The sequence below is a fragment of the Vanacampus margaritifer genome, chromosome 5 (genome assembly GCF_051991255.1).
Source record: "Vanacampus margaritifer isolate UIUO_Vmar chromosome 5, RoL_Vmar_1.0, whole genome shotgun sequence".
Lineage (NCBI taxonomy): Eukaryota > Metazoa > Chordata > Actinopteri > Syngnathiformes > Syngnathidae > Vanacampus > Vanacampus margaritifer.
In genome coordinates this window covers 20,288,150-20,309,669 of record NC_135436.1, presented here as the reverse complement: position 1 = coordinate 20,309,669, position 21,520 = coordinate 20,288,150, and the positions used below count along the sequence as shown (strand labels likewise).

The 21,520-nt window shown below is 39.0% G+C and overlaps 2 protein-coding genes across 3 annotated transcripts; one reads left to right on the top strand and one right to left on the bottom strand.

The window, feature by feature from the left end:
• Positions 1-6,288: 6,288 nt before the first annotated feature.
• rnf26 (ring finger protein 26) lies at positions 6,289-9,463 on the top strand. Its single transcript, XM_077566902.1, has 2 exons — positions 6,289-6,436; positions 6,644-9,463. Exon 2 carries the CDS (start codon positions 6,746-6,748, stop codon positions 8,024-8,026), a length of 1,281 nt encoding a protein of 426 aa, XP_077423028.1. The 5' UTR covers positions 6,289-6,436; positions 6,644-6,745; the 3' UTR covers positions 8,027-9,463.
• A 4,099-nt stretch (positions 9,464-13,562) lies between these two features.
• Positions 13,563-20,774, bottom strand: c1qtnf5 (C1q and TNF related 5). Of its 2 annotated transcripts, XM_077566903.1 has the most exons (3): positions 20,629-20,774; positions 15,967-16,208; positions 13,563-14,701 (listed from the first exon to the last, which is right to left on the bottom strand). In XM_077566903.1, the coding sequence occupies exons 2-3, from the start codon at positions 16,196-16,198 to the stop codon at positions 14,181-14,183; spliced, it is 753 nt and encodes a 250-aa protein (XP_077423029.1). In that variant the 5' UTR covers positions 16,199-16,208; positions 20,629-20,774; the 3' UTR covers positions 13,563-14,180. The 2 variants fall into 2 exon arrangements, with proteins under 2 accessions (XP_077423029.1, XP_077423030.1); XM_077566904.1 differs by lacking the exon at positions 20,629-20,774 and having other exon boundaries at positions 15,967-16,304.
• Positions 20,775-21,520: the final 746 nt, after the last annotated feature.

Here is a 21,520-nt window from a genome sequence, read left to right as displayed (position 1 = left end):
TTCACCATGGTGATAATATGGAGTGGGCGGGGTTAGTCTTTATGTGGAGAGAAGATGATGTGATGCATACATGGGGATTTTCCTCTTGTTTTGCCTTCTTGTATCCGTTGATGACTTCTAAAAAAAAATTACAGTGAGGCTTTGAGATACACAAGCTGTTAATTGCCATGCTCATTTGACGTTTATTATTATTATTGGGTCCGAATTAGTGTATCCATATTGTTTCTATTCATCGCACATTTATCTGGCTACCGATGCTGAATAGCCAGAAACCAAGTAGGAAGTCGCAGCTGCCATTAGCAACATCCTGCAGATGCGCGCATGACGTGCTCAAGGTCCCAAGAAAGCCCATCAAAGAAGAGGAATTCCTCCTGGATGAGCGCCACTGTGTTCGTCATGCTATTCATATTTTTCACACCACAAAAAAACTTTAGAAAATCTCTCTCACATTTTTTTTCCCATTTACCCACAAACTCGGATTCAATCGGACAATCGGCATGGGTCTCGCTTAAGTCTCAATTGATTTATTTTATTTAAATCGGAGAAGAATTTTAATCTGTCACCTATCAGGGTGGTTGACGGGGGGTCATGCAAAAACACTAATAATTTTGTCCATGTGTGTCTCATGAAAAACAAATATTTCGGAAATGAATCAACACAGATCTTCACACTGAAGTTTGAGGTCAAGTAGTAAAGAGTTCTTGGAATTCCTGGGCTGGATGAGCAGACAAAAGATGAGGAAGGACGGGTCACACACTTCCTGCCTTTTAAAAGGGGGAAATGACCCAGTGGGTGAGATGCCCAACCGCTGCTACGTTATCATCCGTGGCTCTTTGAAGGAAACGCGTCAAGGGCTGTCACTTGTTTTGTTGTCTCTGATGTTTCCTGTCCCCACTAAACATGTGTTTTGGATATCACGGTGTGTGTGTGTGTGTATAGCCTGAAATGCACCTGAATTCCATCATTTTTCACCAAAGACCACAGTGTCAGTGAAAGTGGGTGCACCTAATACATGATAATTCCTTCGCCCATAAAAGACACTTTAGAAATCCCTGCAGAAGCAGCAAACCATTTCTAAGTGATCATTTGGAAAGGAGCAATTTGAACTTGCGCAAAACAAACACAGGAAGTTGACTGGCTAATAGACCAGAGGGAGGGTTCCCTACCATAAAAGGAGCAAGAAGCTTCATGGCAAAGACAAAAGTACCTTTTATAGCCACTTGTATTGCCTCTGCATATCCCTGTTGTGTCATTAGATGCTTAACCAAATGCCATTCGTCATGTCCAAAGGTTTGGCACAGGATTTCCCATGATCATGTCAGATCATATCACCACCACCCCTGAAAAGAAGACGCTAAGCAACACTAAGCATCTTAGATGGGGAGGATGAGGGAGATTACAGTGAGGAAGGAAATAATAAATACATAGCTGCATGTGCGTGTGTGTACATATATATATATATATATATGTATATATATATATGGAGAAACAGGCAGATCCTGCCAAATACATGTGGTAGTTAATTTATTGTTTAAAATAAAAAACAAAGATGGATGGATGAATAGATAGATAGATGGATGGATGGATAGATAGATAGATAGATAGATAGATAGATAGATAGATAGTGAAGAAGGTATATTAAAATGTTTGTGGGGTTGAGTCACCATCGTAGTGGACAGTTCTGGACGCAGGAATGCTTTAAGGACGCTTGTGCAGAGCATATGGAGCAGTTTTTCATAGGACAGTTCGTGCGGAGCATTGTGTGCATTGGGCAGTGGAGCAGTTTTTCTTTTATCACATTTGTATATGATGGCACAGTCATTGTTGCAACAGGTGGCGCCAGGAACCTCCCCTCTCCATCAGGTATTGGCAGGATGTTTTGTGATGATGGCTGCATCCCGCCCCTCTGATGGTGGTGGCAGTTGCAGTTTCTTTGTGGGTGGGGGTTTTTAAAGAGGTCTGTGTCCCGCCAGTTGACTTTGTTCCGAAATAATGACCCTTGACCAATAATCCTCACTCGACTGAAAACATTAAAATCTGCCCCAACAGTATTTAGGTTATAACATGTCAGTAAATATTAAAACCAAAAACTTCCTTTATTAAAAAAATTAAATAAAAATAAAAATAATAAAAAATAATAATTAAAACAATGAAAGTCTAATTATATGTCAATATTTGTTATGGTTTACAATATTTAATTTAATATGTTTTGCATACCTTCATAAATAATACTTAGGATAAAATAGGACAGATATACTCTAACAATTTACAAATATAGTTAATTAATAAGTGTGTAGTTTTCAATTAATGTTTTCTCAATGGAGGCCGCAGCCCGTAAAGTCAGCCTTTGGTCAAACGTCAAAGCAGGAATGATTTTTAATTACATAGCACCTCAAATTATGTCAAAAATGTGTTTCTTCCAGATAGCTTCCCCAGTCTGTTTGTAATGAGACTTCAAATGTCGAATTCAAAGGTTAAATATATTCAGGAGAGATTAAAATTACTTTCTATTTATAAACGTCGGAGAAAAAATAAATAAAAAACTCCTTTTAAATTATAATTAACACATTACTTCATCCCCAGGACCGGAACATGGCACTTTGGTGCGACCCCAATTGTCCTTAATGGGTGTGTCTCCTGATTCTGAAAAGATATTTAAAATTTATTAAACAATGTTCTCGCGCACAAACAAAATCATAAGGGAAAAAACAATCATCTATATAAGAATTATTCCACATTAATTGCCATCCAAGTTATTTGTTTTTAGTTATTATTATTATTATTATTAAAATAAGAGTAGAGACTAAACTATTTAATCTAAAACAATCACACAATTAACATTACCTTTTATAAAAACATTTTATTTGACCTCATTACAAAGATTGATGGCTGTTGGCATTTTTTAACCCGAGAAAGGGAATGAGTCATAGCAACTACAATCAGTCAAAGCCACCCATGCTCTACAAGCATAAGACATGCATCTAAATTTTATAATATCTTAAAACTATACCTCTCTATGTTATTTGTGTATTAATATTCGTTCGTTTTATAGCAAACATAATTTTTAAATATGACGTATTTGCACTCTTGAAGCCAGTTTAAGTATTCAACATTAGTGCTTAAGAAATTTATGTAAGGGGCTTATAAAATCAGTTACGGCAACAATTTATATAATGTCGTTCAATTATTTAACACAGACAATTGCGGGTTTTAGCGTTAGAAGTTTTATTAGTAATTTTACCGTCTAATTAATTTATCCCGTTTAGCGCTTATTAAACGGCTTAATTTGTTTTATTACATAAATTTGTATTATACAGTTATTTTATTTGCAAAGCAACATTTCAGTATTAATCATTTTTTCAATACACTTTTCTTAAAGATACGTCCGGGACTCTCCTCTATATAAAATTACATACACTCATAACATTATTAACGGGCGGTCGCCGTGTACGCACATTCAAAGTTAAATTGCAGTCATTAAAACCATCGAACAAATGCCATATCTTATTAGAATAAACTAACCTTTTTCACAATATAATCAAGTCCCGTCGTTCAATATTAATTACATTTTAAGTCATTATTTAAACGGTATGATTAATCCGGAAGCTTTAATTCCGACTAGCGGAAGTCATATCAGGTCAAATCATTTAGTCTTATATCATTATTTAGTTATATAAATGGTTATAACTTCACAAAAATACCTAAAGCTAGTATTCTAGCATTATTCATTATTTTGTCAACAAGCTTTCGATCATTTCTGGCTTTTCTTCCACTCGAAGAAATTACAGATGTGTGTTGCACCAGCTCATCTAGTTCGTGACGTTTTTTCACACATGCAAGTTCAACGTTCTTCATCAAAGAGATTAGACACACTGCAGATTGTAATGACGGAAAATAACCTTTTCTACAGCCGTCTTGCATCCAGTCGCAAAGTTCTTTTTTTGTTTCTCGTTTAGCCTTTGTAGGTAAAATCCCTATAGCCACAGCGCATGCGTTCCCAATTTGTTTATCCAGCGTCATCCCATCTAAACTCAACGGAATCCCATTCGGGTCAAACCACTGTGTTTTGAGTTCAAATAGAGTGTCCATGTTTCGTCTTAATTATTAACTCAGGTATTTTATAGCTTATTGATTTGTATTATATTATATTATATTGTAAATTATCATAGTTCAGTTGTATTATTATTTAAATGAAGTGACGTCTCACTTATAACAGAATTAATCAACTGTTCTCGTCGCGGTCCCTTTAAGATTTTACCGTAACGTTAGAGTTTCTTCACCGATCAGACGGCATACACACAACGGACAGACAAGACATGTCGTTTTGTACGACATATCAACACATAAATATCCGGATGTCAACTGCGCTACCCCAGCTTCAACAGTTTCTTTGTCTTTGAATTTTAATCACGAATATTCAATAGACCTATTGGCTTGATCTAAAGCGTCGTATCAAATATGCTTTAGTCAGCCCGACTTACACGAGTTGAGTCAATACATCTTATCTCTTATATCTTGTCTAAAAATGTCAATATCCAATTATTCATAGACCTATCGATTAATCTTAAAACGGCGTATTAAGTCCGTTTTATGTCAATCTGACTTCCATAAGTTGAGTCTTTTGTCCCTAGAAAATGAAGCAGTCGATCCTCCCGCAGCTTTAATCGGCAACACTTATTCAAGGATCTTCGTTATCTAATTACCCAAGAATCTATTACTCATAAAAACAAAGTGTTTGTCTCTCCCGCGCATCAGGCAGGGATCAAGACAAAGATGCTTTTTGAGCCGACTTCTCTCAACTTAAATATGTATGGACGTAAAACCAATGCCCATACATCTACCGCTTGGTTACAACAATAATGTTTCCCCAGCTGATTTACTCTCAACTTCAACAACTTACTTATATCTTAACCTCATATACGCAGACTTCAAATCAATTATCTACGTATCTATCGTCTGTAAAAACCAAATTGTAAAGACAAAATGTTTCCCAGTACTGACTTACAAGCGATCGCTATTCAATTCAATGTGCACCACAAATATGTATACTTCAAATACCGTAGGAAATTATTCAATTCAATGTGCACCACAAATATGTATACTTCAAATACCGTAGGAAATTCCACAATTATTGACTCCATACAACCAAACAACTTAAACTTCTACCTCTGCTCACACAAATCTCACCCTTGATTTGGTTATCTTACAAGAACGCATGGCGGCCGGAGCGCTCCTAGACAGAAAGAATTCCTCAAAACGTGGATAAGATCTCCACTTACCTCAATTAATATGGCGCCAGGAATTCAAACCGTCCGCGAACGCAACAACCGTCAAACGCCTTGCCGTCGGAGGGTCACCAACTGAAGAAGGTATATTAAAATCACCAACTGAGGGGTGTAGTTAATCCATAACTTTTTGCCTGTCCAATAAACCAACTGGTGAGATGAGAAATGAACAGAGTTTCCTGCGCAGGATAATTCTTAAAGGAGATCTCCTGTTGCACCACTGAATCAAACTCCGACAAGTTCTGATCAACAATGCACACCCTTCTTTCGAAGGGCCAGCCTTTTATTACAATTCAGTCTCCAAGCAGAATATCTCTCCCTTCATGAATGAGCAAATGTGTTATACAGTTGAAGGACATGTCAAACAACAGAACTCTTAGCGCAGCTGCATTCGTCTCTAGCCAAAATATGTATATTTTCAAGGCACTTTTCATATTCTTCTTCATAACAAAATCTCACTTTATCATTTGACCCAAAAGCACCAATGACCGTGACTAATGGAAAAGCAAAACAAGTTCTGTTCAAGACCACAATGTACGTGTACAAAATAAAACAAGAAATTCTGGACCAATCAGTGTATAGCAAAATCAAGGGCGAAAATATGTTTTCGTACAAAGTGATGAGAAGGAACTTTTCTAGACTAAATAATATGGTCCCAGCTTTAACCCAGAACATACGAGGTCAACATCATGTGCCCTGCTCAGGACACAAGACACTTTGACAAACTTAAAATGAAGAATTAAATGTTCATGATCAGTAACAATAATCGATATATGAAAATAGGTATTAAAATGTTATAATATCCTTCAATAGATAGATAGATAGATAGATAGATAGATAGATAGATAGATAGATAGATAGATAGATAGATAGATAGATCTAATTCTAATAAATCTAATTCAAACCAAAATGAGCCACACATATGAAGCCCGTTTGTTATTAAAAAAATATATGACAACACAAATATAGTATAACAATACAACCGCTCCATTGCGGATATGGCGCACGCGCAGACAGACACCCGGAAGTAGCGAAAGGAAGCGACCAAAACAAATATGGCGCCCACCTCAACGACGGAAAGCGTGTTGAAGCTAACTGAGTTTCCTCGTCTATTCTCTAATTCTTATGGTACAATTCAATCCCCCCATGATGTAAGTATGTGACCTAGTTGGGTTTCGGTTCACAAATGCGAGTGAAGACAACGGAGGAAACGCGTAAATGCGGCGGAAGTATTCGCTCCGTATTTAAAAGTAAACATCCGGTTGTGCGTCGTGTCGGCAGTTCGTTGCGAAAAAGAAATTGGTAAATGGACGGATCTTAATTGTGAAAGTAAAATGATTAAATCTCCCTTTTTACAGGCTGGTGCAATGGAAGCAGCACTCGATGGTCTGAATTGGAGATAACTGAGCATGCAAACAAACATGGACGTTGACGTGGAGACACACTGAAAGCACAGTGCCATGGGACCAGTAAACGTTCTAATTTCTACGTTCGGAAAATGCCTAGATGCAGTCTCCATAATGCTGGACGTCAATTTCCTCCTCGTCCACACGATAGTCCGCACTGTCCTGACTGTGTACCACTTCATAATCAACCTGCCCGCACTCTTGGTCTACTCCCTCCTGGAGCTGGGCAACTTGGTGCTGCTCTGTTTGCTCTCCACGGCATCGGCAACGTCCCACATTGCCCACGGCGTGGTGGCCTTGCTGGGCAGCCTCATGCTATCTCTGGAGGGGCTTCTGGAGAGCTTGAAGATGGTGGGCTACCTGTTGACTCACGTACTGCTCCGAGGCAAGGAGCAGCTGTGTCGGGGGCTGCTGTTGCTGCTGGAGGCGTGCGGCATCGCGCTCAGCCTCCTGGTCTACCTGGTCAACACGGTGGTCAACTACGCCCTCATCGCCGCCCTCAACCTTCACTTGGCCTTTGTCAGCGTGTGGCAGACGGTGTCCAGCCCGCTGCAGATGGCGCTGGAGCTCACGCTGACCTCCGTCACCTTCCTCTACAGCAGCCTGATTGGCACGTCGGCCTTCCTGTGGTCCCCCTGCAAGCTGATGTTGGACTTCCTGGTGTCACTGGTGCACATCTTCATTAGCATTTTCATACTCAACACGTACGGCCTGGCGCTCACCGTCAGCATAGCGCTGACAACCACCGCTTACCTTAACCCAGAAGTCACCAGGCATGCGTTGCGGCGACTTACGGCTTCTGTTAACTCCTTCCCGGGATTGCGGAGACTTTCGGCAGAGCTTCATTCGGCCCTGTGTTTAATACACGCCGTTATGCGACACCTCCGCCGGATGTCGCTACATCTCTACCTGCTGGAGAGAAGAATCTGGCGGCAGCTGTCTCACCACAGAAGCCAGTTGAGCCTGGCGCTGAGGACGCAGCTCGACAACCGAGCGAACGCCGACCCAGATGGCGAGGAGAACAATCGGGACCCGCCCGACGGCACTGACCACCAACAGGAGGAGCCGGCGTCGTCGAGCACGGCGAGGCCTCTGAAAGCCGAGCAGGTGCGGCGACACCCGGCAGACAACCTGCTGACGCTGCTGAACGAGCAGGAGCACCGCAAGATGTGCGTCATCTGCCACGACTGCGCCAAGACGGTGGTGCTGCTGCCGTGCAGGCACCTGTGCTTGTGTCGAGGCTGCACCGACATCCTGCTGCATCAGCCCTTCTACCAGCACAACTGCCCGCTGTGTCGCCGCATTATCTTCGACACCATTGAGGTGTACCTCTGAGGCGGCGCAATCACTAACTTCCCTATTTTTATTATTACCGATTTTTTTTTTTTCAACCAGCTTCACTGTGACCAAGAAATAGCCATGTAAAGTAATTGCCTTCTTGATGTTTTTATTTTTTCAAAATGGCGTGCCAGTAAGGAAGAAATTACATTCAAGCGCATGCGCAAACATGCTCAAGCTAACTGTAACAAAAACAAATGATTCCGCCATCTTGTGTACAGAAAATGGTTGGGTGTGTCCATCTCATGATCATTCAAAAAAGCCATGTCAGATTAAGTGAGGTCACTTCTAAGTAACTTATTGGGAGTATTGTTTAAATAGACACCTATTTGTTGTTGTTATTGAAGATATTTATGAGTGAGCCAACTGGGGAAAAAATGACTTTGAAATTGACTGGTAAGTTGATTTGGGGGCAGGCGTTAATGAAAACAATATTTGTTCTAAAGGTGGTGATGGGGGATTTAATGTAAAAAAAATAAAAATACAACAGGAACTTAACATCGCCAAGATGACTGAGGAGTAATAAATATATATGTACACTGCATGTATGTGGAAAGATAACAAAAGAAAAGTGGATTTTTTTTCTGGCTAGTAAGTGCTTTTGTTTTAAATATCAACATGGCAGCCTCAACATTGCTGAGCCTTTTCTTTTTTCAGGGGGTAAGTCAACCCAAAAATTGTCTTTACAATAATATAGTGTATGTGCCCCCAGTAGTCTAAAGACAGCATTGTGAGTAATATTGTGTTTGTGGAATATGAGGTAAGCAGCAAAATCCAACTCATGGGGCAGCCATTTTGCCACTTGCTGTTGGCTAAAAAGGACATCATGGTCGCTAAAGTAACTACTAATCACGGCTCACCTGTTTTCTAAAGCTGAGCCACAAATGCTCGTTAGCTACTCTGATGTCATTTTCAGTCGACAGCAAGTGGCAAAATGGCTGCCCCATGAGATAGCTAATGGTAAGAATTTCCAATATTCAATGTGTGTTCAGTTATTTTCTACCACTTTACTTGCCTTTTTCCCATCATAACATCCATAAAATACCCTTTTTCTTGTGTGGAAGTTACCATACACATTTCCAATTGTTCTTGAAGTGTTTTGTGATGAATCCGTTTACAATGCTCAGAATCATTGTGTTGTTGTTGGTATGATGTTCCGGAAAGTGCTATTTACCTTTTGATTATTATTTTTTTCTATTGTTGGACTTCATTTTATATTTTGCGAGTGATGCTTATTAAGCATATGTTAGCCTCATCCTCCTCAGGTAAAATGCCTGCACACAGTCCTGGTATGTCATTCCTACGACTGCAGCCAAGGAACAAGTGTTCAGTGTGAAAGTATTGAGAGAATGTGATTTGCAGATTTGAATGTAACAACTGAGATGGATAATCGAAACTTTTCGTAATAAAACGGCAGTAAATAGATTGTCGGCATTTTGTGTGTGTGTGTGTGTTGTGGCCATGTGACAATTTCTAAAATATTTTCTATTTATGAATCTAAATGGTAACATGGATGTGTCTAACATTATGAATTTAATCTAAACCAGAGGTGTTAAAGTCACAGTTGTAGGAACACAAGTCACATACAGTATTGCGTAAAAAGTAGAGTGTATTTCCATTTCAAAATAAAGATTGTTGGAAATACTTTAACATCTCCGGTGATGGGGGTTCAAGAAAAATATACCAACTGTTGGACAATTTAAAAAAACTGATCTAATCAGACATAGCTCTTTAAAAGAAAAGTATTTTAAAGCATATCGTCATCCTCCTAAAATAATTGCCTCTGTCTTTTTTTTTTTTTGCCTTAAAATAATCTAATGAGGCAAATGATTCCTTTTTTCTTTTCTTTTTTTGAAAAATCTGGGGAAAAAATGACTTGGGCAATTATTTTAAAAAGGCATTGTTATGCAATAAGATATAGATGTATTTTATATAACTAACTCAAATATTGGATTGACTTTAAGAAATTATTTTTTTTATTTGAACATGATTTTTCACTGCAGCGTGTTTCAGAACATTCTATGATGTGTATGATATGGAGATGCAAACCAAATATGCAGTACAGTGGATATGAAAAGTCTACACACCTTAGACACTTTAAATGGTGTTGTGACGCTCATTTAACAGACTTTTTTAATGTGTTAAAAAAAAGGAAATTATTCATCCTGGTCTTATTTTGATATCACAAAAACTTGACGTGAACATGGTGAGTAGACTTTTTATTTCCTCTGTAGTGCTGAACCTTGGTATAATCTACTACTTGTGACATGACATCTGGATTTTACTGATCGTCTATGATTGAATTAGGGCCTCAAATGTCATCCACTATTTTAAAATACATTAGTTATAATGGCCCCCTGACTTATGTACAATAGTGAGACTCCAGATACATGATATGCATCGGCGACGGCAATTCAATGACTAATATTCCCACGCTATCTGGTAACTTGAGACAACCAGTTGGGTTTTGTCAACACAGCGTTTAAAAGCGTTCGACAATTCTCCGGAGCCTCGTCATTTACAACTGCCCCCATTCCCTTTCCCAGGTTCTAAAAATGGAGACAGACATCTGCGCAGATGAAAGAATCCACTCGCTGACGTCAGCCTGCAACGTTTTTTTAAAATGTATTTTTGCGTTTCTAACGTGATTTAAGTGCGCTCAAAATCTGCTAAGTTTGTCTCAAAACCACATCCGAGCTCAGTGTCGAGCGGTTGCTTTTGAACTAAAGCGTCATGTAAACACAGTCACAGTAACAAACAACATGATGGCTTATGATATTTTTCCCCCTTTTTTTTGTCTGTTGCCCTGTGTGCAGCCTCCACTGTGTTTACATGTCGCTTGTAAATAAGGATGCTGCTAGCAGAGCAGAGGAAGTTTAATGTCAAGGGGGTGGATGGAGGGACTTCAATTTATTCTTTCTGACCTCGGTGGACCCGGCAAAGTGTGGGAAAAAAAGTCTAGAAAAAAAAAAACGAAAAGCCAAGGCTGCCTTTTGTCGAATCTTAGTAATCATAAAAAAAAATTTTTAACTGATATGATGATGGTGAGTTTATGAATAAATGGATGTGGGAAGGACGGACAGCCTTAGTATGGACCTCCATCTTAGCATGACTCAGCAGTAATATGTTGAGGTTAGAATTGATTGAGGTCTGATTCAGTGAATGACAACTATGCCGACAAACAGATGAGATCTCTCAAAGCAGGAACGCAGATTGACAGCAAGCATGTCACAGGCGGGTCACCGTTCTTTAAGGCTTGACCTCTGAACCCAGAGACAACAGTGCCGCTGTTGAATAAATGAAGATGAATGGATGGAGGCATCACAACGAATAGAAGTGGTTTTATTTTAATACAGACAATTCCAGCAGTGCATGTCTTGACAGTTTACATCCTAGCGTCGATGACGTCTACAAGTATAGCATTTCGTTGATTCATTCATTTTAGTGCTGATTGTTGCTGCGGATCTGATTACTGATGGCAGACTGCCTCCTGCTGGACAAAGTTGAAAAAAGTTATACAATCGTTGCAACTGGTCAATTTTTATAATTTATTTTAGGATTACTACCAAGGTGACTTAACATGCTTAAGTATTTTTTAAACGTCTTTCTAAAAAAAATGTTTTTCTAATTGTATCTTTATTATCTGTTTCTTTTTCTTTTTTTTTGTGTGTATTTAAATGTTTTCATATTTTAACTTTATTTCCGCAAATGGTGACTTGAGCCTGCACATTTCAAATATTCTTATTTGTTTAACTTTATTATGTATTTACATATTGAGTACTGTATTATATGACTTTGGGAATTTGAGGCGGTCAATTGTCATTGCTGCACTGCTAACGTGAAGGATATGCGGTTTGTGTCAAATCTGTGTCCCCTGCCTTCTAAGGGTCCCCAAGCAATTGCCTGCCTTGCCTAATGGCAAACTCTTTGGATTTTTACGTATAGTTTCATGAGTAGGCCTACTACTAATTGGTTGTAGTCTAAAATGTGAAGGTGAATTAGCGCTTCGCAAAACCCATTTTCCAGTAAAGTGGAGCATTAGTGTTTGGAATTTTTTTGGGTAATTGATTTTACCATACTGTATTTTTATATGATATTTTATATACAGTAAGTGATATTAATTTAACAATACACGGATTATTGTGCTTGTGTAGCACTGCACTACATTCGACAGAGTGATGTTCTTTATTTTGTCCCTTTTAGTAGGCTGCAGTACATTTGGAGCATTATAAAAATATTCCCATAATTTAAGCAAACCTTGCAGTTCATGTCACAATTCATCTTGTCTATTTATCTAAAACGACATGACATAGATTTTCCGAAGGTGGATTCGGTTCTAAAGAGTACTTTAGCAGATGCAAACCAATGGAAGTATAAACTCCCTGCTTGTCTCCTTTCACCAAAAAAAAAAGAGGGGTGGGGGGGCTTTTGTCGGTATATTTAGAGCTCACTTGTGTGTGCAGGCGTCTCAAATCACATTTCCTTGTGACGTTTTTTTTTAATGGCGTTTGCTCTTGTCAGCGTTCGGCTAATTAAGTCAAAAAATTCTGCCTCCTAAAAATCCCCCACACAGGTCAGAAGACATCATCGTGACTTACATCATTCGGCGTTTGGGGAAATCATTATACCGTGAAGACTCGTGTGGATCCAATGGCCGGAATGTGTTGACTTTGGTCGGGTTTGGGGGATAAAATGCGCGCAATGAAGTGAGCGTTGGATTGGAGTGATGGAAGCGCCACATGAAAGTCTGTTTTTGTGACTGACTGGAGCGTCATTAACCACATACTGCTACATTTTTTCCACACACTGTCGGAGAATTGCTTGCTTAGGACATGAATGGAATGATGAATTTGAACCTTTTTAGAATTTTCATGTCTGAATTAGTTTTGGATCAAGTTGAATACAAACTGAGCGCTGTAAATATTATTAGACTAGTCACTAGTCTAATGGATACATTTCCCAGTCTCATTACAATATTTAATTTTTATTTATTTTACATTGGTTGAGCTTTCAAACCTATATATACCAATATAAGTGGACCTGGAAAATTTCTCAAGGCAATTAACATCGAGTCAACATTATAGCGTTTTTTTTTTGGGGGGGGGTATTATTTACATAAATAAAACTAAGCGAACATGTTTTGATAGCATAAAGTCAACATAGAGCATGTGATTTCTTCACTCTTCCAGCAGTAAGTTGGTACTTCTACTTTTACAAGTCTTTTTCTTTACACACGTATTTGTACTGTAATGCACTGAGCTGTCACTGTCTTAACTCTTTGACTGCCAGACGTTTTCAGAAAAGGGATGCCGTGGGTGCCAGCCGATTTTAAGCATTTTGACTGATCTTTCAAGGTCCATAGAAAATTATGTGTTTGGACTATGGAAACACACATACTGCCAAAACAAGATTGGATTCTCATCTTCCATCAGAAAAAAAAAGTTTGTTTCTACCTTATTCCGTTTTTGAGTAATCAACAATAGAAAATGGTTAGTTTCACCTGTTTTGAAAAAAACGTCTTTTAACGTCTTTGGCACTCCTCCATAGGATTTTACAAAACGTTATTTAACGGAGTTAACTATTAAGCTATTAACGTCTGCCATCTAGTGGCAGAAAAAAATGACCCTCAACACAAAGTATATGTCACACTCGTTTTTTTACAGTACAGTACATATTTTTAATTTCAACTCAATTTTATAAATTATTATGAAATAAATAACTGTTTCAATGACTAAAAGATGCAGCCATATTTGTATTTAACATTTTTTTCCACTTTTATGTTAAGAGTATGAAACCTTGGGGGAGGGGGGGTTACTGAACATTTTATTGTACATTTTGAACAGATATAAAATTTGCGATTAATCGCGAGTTAACTATTGAAGTCATGCGATTAATTACAATTAAAAATTGTAATCGTCTCTCTCTATCTCTCTCTCTATCTATATATAGCGTGCTCAACCATATACGAGATTCCGCTGTAGTTAAAGAAAACACTGAAAAAACAGTAATGCAGTTTAGTATGTGCCTGTTTTTCTATTCTCATTACACAACTACAACGTATTCACTTCTCATCTGCATTTAAGAAGCTCTTAATAGGAAAGCCTTAAATAGGCCATCATGTGGTTACTTTCCTTCTGCAAGGTCTGACTGCTCATGCAAACACTGCTGAGTTTTTCCAGTCTGAGTACACCAAGAATCCGCTGAAGGTGCTGTCAGTCTTAGTGCTGGAGTAGAATCCATTGTATTCCCCCAAAGCCATCTGGATCCACACCTGGTCCCCTGGGACCAGATGGAGCAGGGACCCACCCGACAACGACACCGGCTTGGGCCAGTTGCCAAAAAACTGGAAATAGGAAGCGACGACGTGTCCGTTTTTCATGAGGTCAAATTGCAAGCTGGTGCGGTACACGGTGGCGTGGACGGCAAAGTAGTACACGCCGGGGACTTTGCACGTGAAGCGGCCCGTCTCCGAGTTGTAGTCGCCCTGCTGGTTGAGCAGGATCTTGTCGAAGAGCACCACGTCGCCCGCGGGGAGGGGCAAGTCGCGGCCTTCGGAGATTTTGGCGCTGAAGGCCGATTTGGGGGCCACGGCGCACTGTCCCGCCTCGCCCTTCTGCCCTCGCTCTCCGAGGTCACCCTTGTCTCCGGTCAGGCCTTGCTCACCCGCCTCACCTGTGGGGTACACGGACACATGGAACAACTATATTGCAGTCAAATGTACATTTTATAGACTGAAAGGTGAATTCTTGGCAAAAATATAAGTGACCTCACTAGTCTAAACTTTTGATTAATATTACATTTTTGGAATATGAGTTATGAAGAAAAATCCAGCCGTTTTTACCATCTCAGGTGGCGGCCATTTTGACGCATGCTGTCGACCGAAGATGACATCAATGTAGCTCAGGGCTCAGGCAACGACCAATCACAGCTCACCTGTTTTCTGAAGCTGAGCCACATGTGATTGGTTTTTACCCGAGACCTGACCAACTGTGATGTCATTTTCAGTCAACAGGAAGTGGCAAAATGGTCGCCTTCTGATTTTTTTTAAAACGGCTGAATTTTGCTGCTTAACTTATACTGCACTAACGCAGTATTACCAAAATATCGTATTTAGATTAGTGGGGCTGCATAGAACATATTATTGTGCCCAAAAAATATGGGGGGGGGGGGGTGACTTCCCCTTTAAAAAGGATATAACCACCGCCTACTCGGCTTCTCAATCAATGACGTAGTAGCTAGGCTATCTGAAGATTCAGAGTCACTTTCAAGTGGTGGGTGGCCAGATTTCGCTGTCTGAAAGACTTTTAAGCAAAAATACCCTCATCCTTTGCAGAGGCTATCAAAAGGTAAGCAGAGCTGCATTGAGTTAGATTAGCACGATCATTATTGTGTTCTGATAAGCGCCATTTTGATTATTTAGTAAGATTGTCAACGCTTTTGTCTTTCAGGACAAATATTTTATATATATATAAAATATTTTTTGGTGGGGGGGGGGCAATAATATGTTCTATGCAGCCCCACTAGTTTAAATATTATGGTATTCTGGTTAATATTGCGTTAGTGGAATATGAGTTAAGTAGCACAATCCAACAGTTTTCATCCATCTCATGGGGTGGCCATTTTACCACTTGCTGTCGACTGAAGATGACATCACAGTTGCTCAGATCTCAGTTAACAACCAATCTCGTTGCAGCTTCAGAAAAGGGGTGAGCTGTGATTGGTCGTTGCATGAGCCCTGAGCAACATTGATGTCATCTTCAGTCGACATGGCCGCCACCTTAGATGGATAACAGCTGGATTTTGCTTCATAACTCATATTCTACAAATTTAAAATGAATCAGAATGTCATATTTAGACTAGTGAGGTCACATATAACATATTATTGCCAAGAAATGTCTAAGGTTGACTTCCTCTTTAATGTACCCCTAATTTGGTACCTGGAGTTCCCATGTCCCCTTTTTCTCCTTTCTCCCCCGGAGCAGAATCCCTTCCGTCCCGCCCGTCTCTCCCGGGTTGACCGGGGCTGCCGTGAACGCCGGGCGATCCCGGGATGCCAGGGTGGCCCGTGCACAGACTGGGAGGGATCTTGTTGTCCTCTAACGGAGTGGAAAGATGCACTTGGAGGACGAGCAGGACGAGCGGGAAAGGCAGCAGCTTGAGCGTTGCCATTGCAGCGCCACTGCATGCACAGAAGAACCACAGGAGACACCAGCATCAAGACCATCTGACGAGCAACCGTTTGTATTATTATTATTTATTATTATTATTATTATCATATTCTATTTATTTAGAATACATCTATGGACAAATTGTGTATTAGGAGATAAATTACTACTAATATATATGTATATATTTTTAAAGAAACCAATTTTAGGGTTATACATCAAATATCACAGTAGTCTGTAAATGCTCGGCGGGCCCGATTGAAAGCGGACTTCATGTGAGCACTCTACGCTCTCTAGAACCGCATTCCAAGCAAAATGATTGATGGCGTTGCACAGTGTGTCAGCGAATAGCTGAGGTATGATTAATAATACCCATAAAACTCAACTTGTGCCAGTCTTCTGTCTTCAATTCTCATTGTATTAAAGTATGAATCACTTTCAAAGCCAGATTCGAACCGGGCATATTGAACAATTGTTGGTTGGGTTAAGGTGTGGCTAGCAAATGTGCTTGAGGGTTTGCAAGCGGACTGTATGCAGACTGTATGTTTGTTGACCACAAAGAGTCGGTTAGGGCGTCAACACGGCAACAGCAGGCAACAAAATTAAAAGCTTTCAATAACTTTTGATCTGAAACATCTTTAGAGGAAACACTCAAAGTTTGAAGACGATTGCTTACGTTTTCTAGGGCAGGGGTCAGCAACCGTCATTGTCAAAAGAGACATAAATAACAACAACAAAATCCGTCTGGAGACGCAAAACTTTTGAACATTGTGATGAACAAAACAGTATAGGCATATTTATGGTATGTTTTGGTCTTTTTTTCTTCCTTTTTGGGACATTTCATGGCTATTTTTTTTCTGCCTTTTTTGCTATCAATTTTGTGATGTGGACATTTTATGGAAATTTTGGGGATTTCTTTTTTTGTTTTTGTACATTATATAGTTACTTTTTAAACGTTTTCTTTTGTGACTTTTTAAAAATAAATTTTCTGACTTTTTGGGCAATTTTGTGTATATTATATGATAATTTTTGGATTTTCTTTTTGTTTTGTTTTTAATTTTATAGTTAATTATATTTAGATAGTTATAGTCTTTTTTTTAATATAGTGAATTTTCTGACTTCTTTAGCAAATCCAAAGACATGTTATAGTAATTTTCTGCTTTTCTTCTTTTGTTTTGGGGTATTTTATAGTTATTTTTTGAATGTTTTCTTTTCTGCCCTTTGAAAAAAATCATTTTCTAACTTTTTGGGGCATTTTGTGCATATTATATGGTAATTTTCAACTCCTTTTGGACATTTTATGGTCACTTTGGACATTTTTAGGTATTTAAAAAAACTTTTTTATTAACCATTTGTCTCTTACAAATTTGGACTCTGACATTTTTTTGAATATTTAATTATTATTAATTTTTAAAAATCAAAATTGTTAATTCATTCAAAAAATATTTATCTAAAAAATGTAAAAACAAATTTAGAGATCCACAGGAAAGGAGATGGCTAAAGAGCCACATGTGGCTCCAGAGCCGCAGGTTGCAGTTGCTCTAGGGGGAGTTCATATTATATTATATTATATGATATGATATTATATTATATTTTATTATATTATATTATATGAAGCCAGCGGTCTCAAACTTGCTTGACGTTGGATTGGTTTTACTTAAATCTTAAACACGCAGTGGTACTTTGAAATAATAATCCATGCCTTCATCACATATCAATGGGATGACTGTAATGCACTTAATGCTGCTGCTCACCTTTTAACTGGAACACAAAAGAGGGAGCACGAGTCCTATTGTGACCTTCCCGCCCTGGCTTCAATAAGTCTAAATGAACTTTTTGGAGTCAAACACACGGCTTGCTCTACAACTAATACACCTATTGTCTCTGCAGCGAGCTACTGTAGCAAGTAGCATGGAGGCTAACCCATCCGGGTCAAAGAGCCGGTTCTTTGAAGTGAACGAGAGCCCTCACCCCCCCCTCTTCATATGTCGCTCTCTCTTTTTCACGTGTCTGAAGCGAGGTATAAATACTTAGTTCACCAAGTCATTCATCAAAATGTATGCTAAATTTGTCGTTAATATTTAAAAGAAAAGCTTAAGTTAAAAGAGCCGTTTGAGAGCTGATAGATATTGTAACATTTTTAATACTTCATTTCATATATTAACCATTGTTACACATTATTAACATTTTAATTCTTCAGTATTAACCTTGTCGAAATGTTTTGTGTCCTGTGCAGAGCAAGTGGTGTTGATTTCGGTATAATCTCACCTTAAACTGGGACATACTATTTAGTCTAAAAAAGTTCCTTCTCAGCGTTTTGTGCAAAAACACATTTGGTCCTTGAGAACAGAATCTGTTTTGAACACGCACCCCTGACTCTGATTTCGCCATCTGCTCACGGAAAAGTACCAGAGAGTATGTTTTGTCTACAAATGAAAGAGAGGAGGTCTTTTAACTATAAGAAGCGATTCTACAGGCAGAAGAGCTACATTTGACGCTCTGAATCCCACTTGTTTAAGTGATGAATTAGAGGCTGTTATCTGTCCAGAGATCTCTGACTGATTAAAAATCATTTTTGCAAAGGTGTATTTTTCTTACATTAAATCTATCTTCATTTTTGGAACACGCAAAGAGGACAAAATAAAATTATTCCTCTTTCAGAGCCAAAAGGACTTTTCACTGAGCCGATCCAAATGAACCGGATCACCCAAAAGAGCCGAAAATCCCATCACTACCATGATCCAGTATTCAGCCGCGACGACCAGTATTTTACAACACCAAAGTGCGCAGTAACCGACCCAGATTCTACCGTAGTTAGAAAGTTTTCAAATAATTGAAAGTCGGGCTTTTGTGAAGCACTTTAGGCAATGTATGGTGCAGATAAAATGCTATACAAGTCTTACTATTGTGGTAAAATTGGATTTATTTTTGTAACCCAGGAAGAAAGAAATCATATTAAATTACAAATTGAAGCGGAATTTGTTCGTTGACATCAGAATAATTAGCGAATAGGAGCAAGTCCAGCCCCTAGTAGCTAGCAATATTCTATTTTGGCCCAATGCTCTTCCAGCTTGCTTCCTCCTCCTCCTCCTAATCTTCCTCCTGAGGGTTTTCATAGGTGACAAGTCTTCAACATTCTTCCCCTTATTCACAGCTTCTGCCTTCTTTCTAAGGTGAGGTCGTAAAAGACAGCAACGGCCGCTGGCTGCGCGTCTTCCCGTCTAGCTTCCCACACTGGCAGGTGTGTCTCATTAGCCGCAAAGCGTGACAGGATCCTCCCCAAAATAAAAATCCGCAAGCGTCGGCCAAAGAGCAACGCTGCAAATCGGGCAGCAAATTGATCCAAAGGTGGAGATTCAGAATACTGTACACTTTTAACACTTAGTTGTGAGTCAACTGTCTGCTATTCAGCTTTCATTACAAACATCTGCTAAGAAACCGGTGTTATGCTCTCATGATTTTAATCAGGAGGCTTGAAAAATGTGAAGCAATTTAAAAGGCATGCGCTTGCTTCCCACTGGAGCTCATTAGTGCCAATTCCCGAGTCGGAGTTTGAGCTCTGGAATTTGCCCAAATTGGCCATTTCAAACAAAAAAAATTGTTCCATGTTCAATTTCATACTTAAACTTTGGTCACAAGTTCACGCCTCATGCCATTGTTTGTTAGTATTAAGCTAATGTCCCTTTTGGCAAAGCAGTGGGGTTCTCTTTGTTTGTTTAGTTTGACATTAAACTTCCCCGCTTTTATTTTATTTGACTTTTTAAAAGAAGTGTCCACTTTCTGCCGAACTGCTGCTTGTTGGAAAGTGAGTTAAGTTGAGCTCACTGCCACCATACAGAGCTTGTATCACAAATTTTGCTCGCATGTCAAAGCAAAAATAGCGGCCGAACGACGCTCAAATATAAAAAAAAGGAAGCTTATGTCACGTCACTTGTATGCTATACCACTTAAAAAAAAAAAAAAAAAAATCATAATTATAAAATAAAAATCATACATGTTCACATGGGTGTAAAAATGGTCATAAACGGAATAATAATATTAAAAATGGAGGACCTAAAAAGAAAAGTTGTAGAAACCATATATCTTGTTGCACACTGTTGCCGTGGCGATGCACTGTTTACTAAGAAAAACGATGCTGTTTTTTGAGGGTCTAAATGTGGGCAAAAACTCATGAAAGACCAGTTGGACCCAACACCACCACTTTTTTTTTTCATGGAGCTTTAGTGCCTTCAAGACATCATAAAAATATATACAACCCTACATGTGTCAACATAGCTGTTCCTAGTGGCTAATGTTCTATTTCTCAAGTAAATAACTTGATTGTGTCTTCTTCTTCACTCGTGTGACTTGGCTGCACTATCTACTTCCTCCTTTGATGAAACAAAAAGCATCTTCAAATTCATGTATGTCTCAGTGAAATAGAAGTTAACTTACCGATGTCGCGAGCTGAGAGGAAATGCTCATGAAATCCAATTAGACGCTGGTTTGGCGTGTCCAGTGTGGGTGGAGGACAGAGAGGGAGAGAGAAAGAGAAAAAGGGAGGGAGGGAAAGTGAAGAACTTATTTGATGTTGGTGTGACAAACTAATGCAGAGGGGAGTGAAGAAATGATTACGTAATACAGTCTGGGACTAAACTTGCAGCTGCGCTCACAAAAAATGATCATGTGACCATCCGTCAAGCTGTGCAGATGTTAACCACTTCGCTCACTTACACCAAGGAAGCGTTTGGGTTTAGGGTTACGGGAAGAGGGCTTAGTTTTCGAGGTGAGGATAGGTTTAAAATCAAGGTGTTTAAGATTGGGTTTTCAGGTTGCAGGCTGAGAGTTTGGGGTGGAGGGTTATTGGGGTTTAGGAATTAAATAAAATAATAATAAAAAATCTAATCCTAGTTTAAAACCTTACTTTTGAACATATAATCATAGTTTAAAAGCCCTAATTTGAAACCCTACTTTGAAAACTTAGGTCGCACATTTTGGCAGTTGAATTTTCAACCTATACATTTATAGCCATTATTCTAAATTGTGACCCTGATTTAAAACCCAACTCCTGCTATGAATCCCCAATTTGAAACCCTAGTTTAAAACTAGAGATAGACCGATATGTTGTTTTCAGGGCCGATACCGATGTCGTAGCATCAGTGGTCAAGGAGGCCGATATTCAATTTTAGTTAAAAAAAAAAAAAAAGGGGGGGCGATATTGACATCAAAATGTTTTAAAATACAAATGCCATTCTTGACTTTGTTGTAATGTCTTAAAGCATGTTTATTGAACAGTTGTTCAGACTTTTCAAAATGTGTTTTTTTTTTAATCTTAGACAATACAAAA

What these genes read in the sequence shown, in the direction of transcription:
- c1qtnf5 (XM_077566903.1), bottom strand. Translation starts at nt 16,198, where the DNA reads ATGGCAACGCTCAAGCTGCTGCCTTTCCCGCTCGTCCTGCTCGTCCTC. An exon ending in AGGGGACATGGGAACTCCAG is followed by an intron (nt 14,702 to 15,966) that starts GTACCAAATTAG and finishes TGTACCCCACAG; the next exon opens with GTGAGGCGGGTGAGCAAGGC.
- rnf26 (XM_077566902.1), top strand. Translation starts at nt 6,746, where the DNA reads ATGGGACCAGTAAACGTTCTAATTTCTACGTTCGGAAAATGCCTAGAT.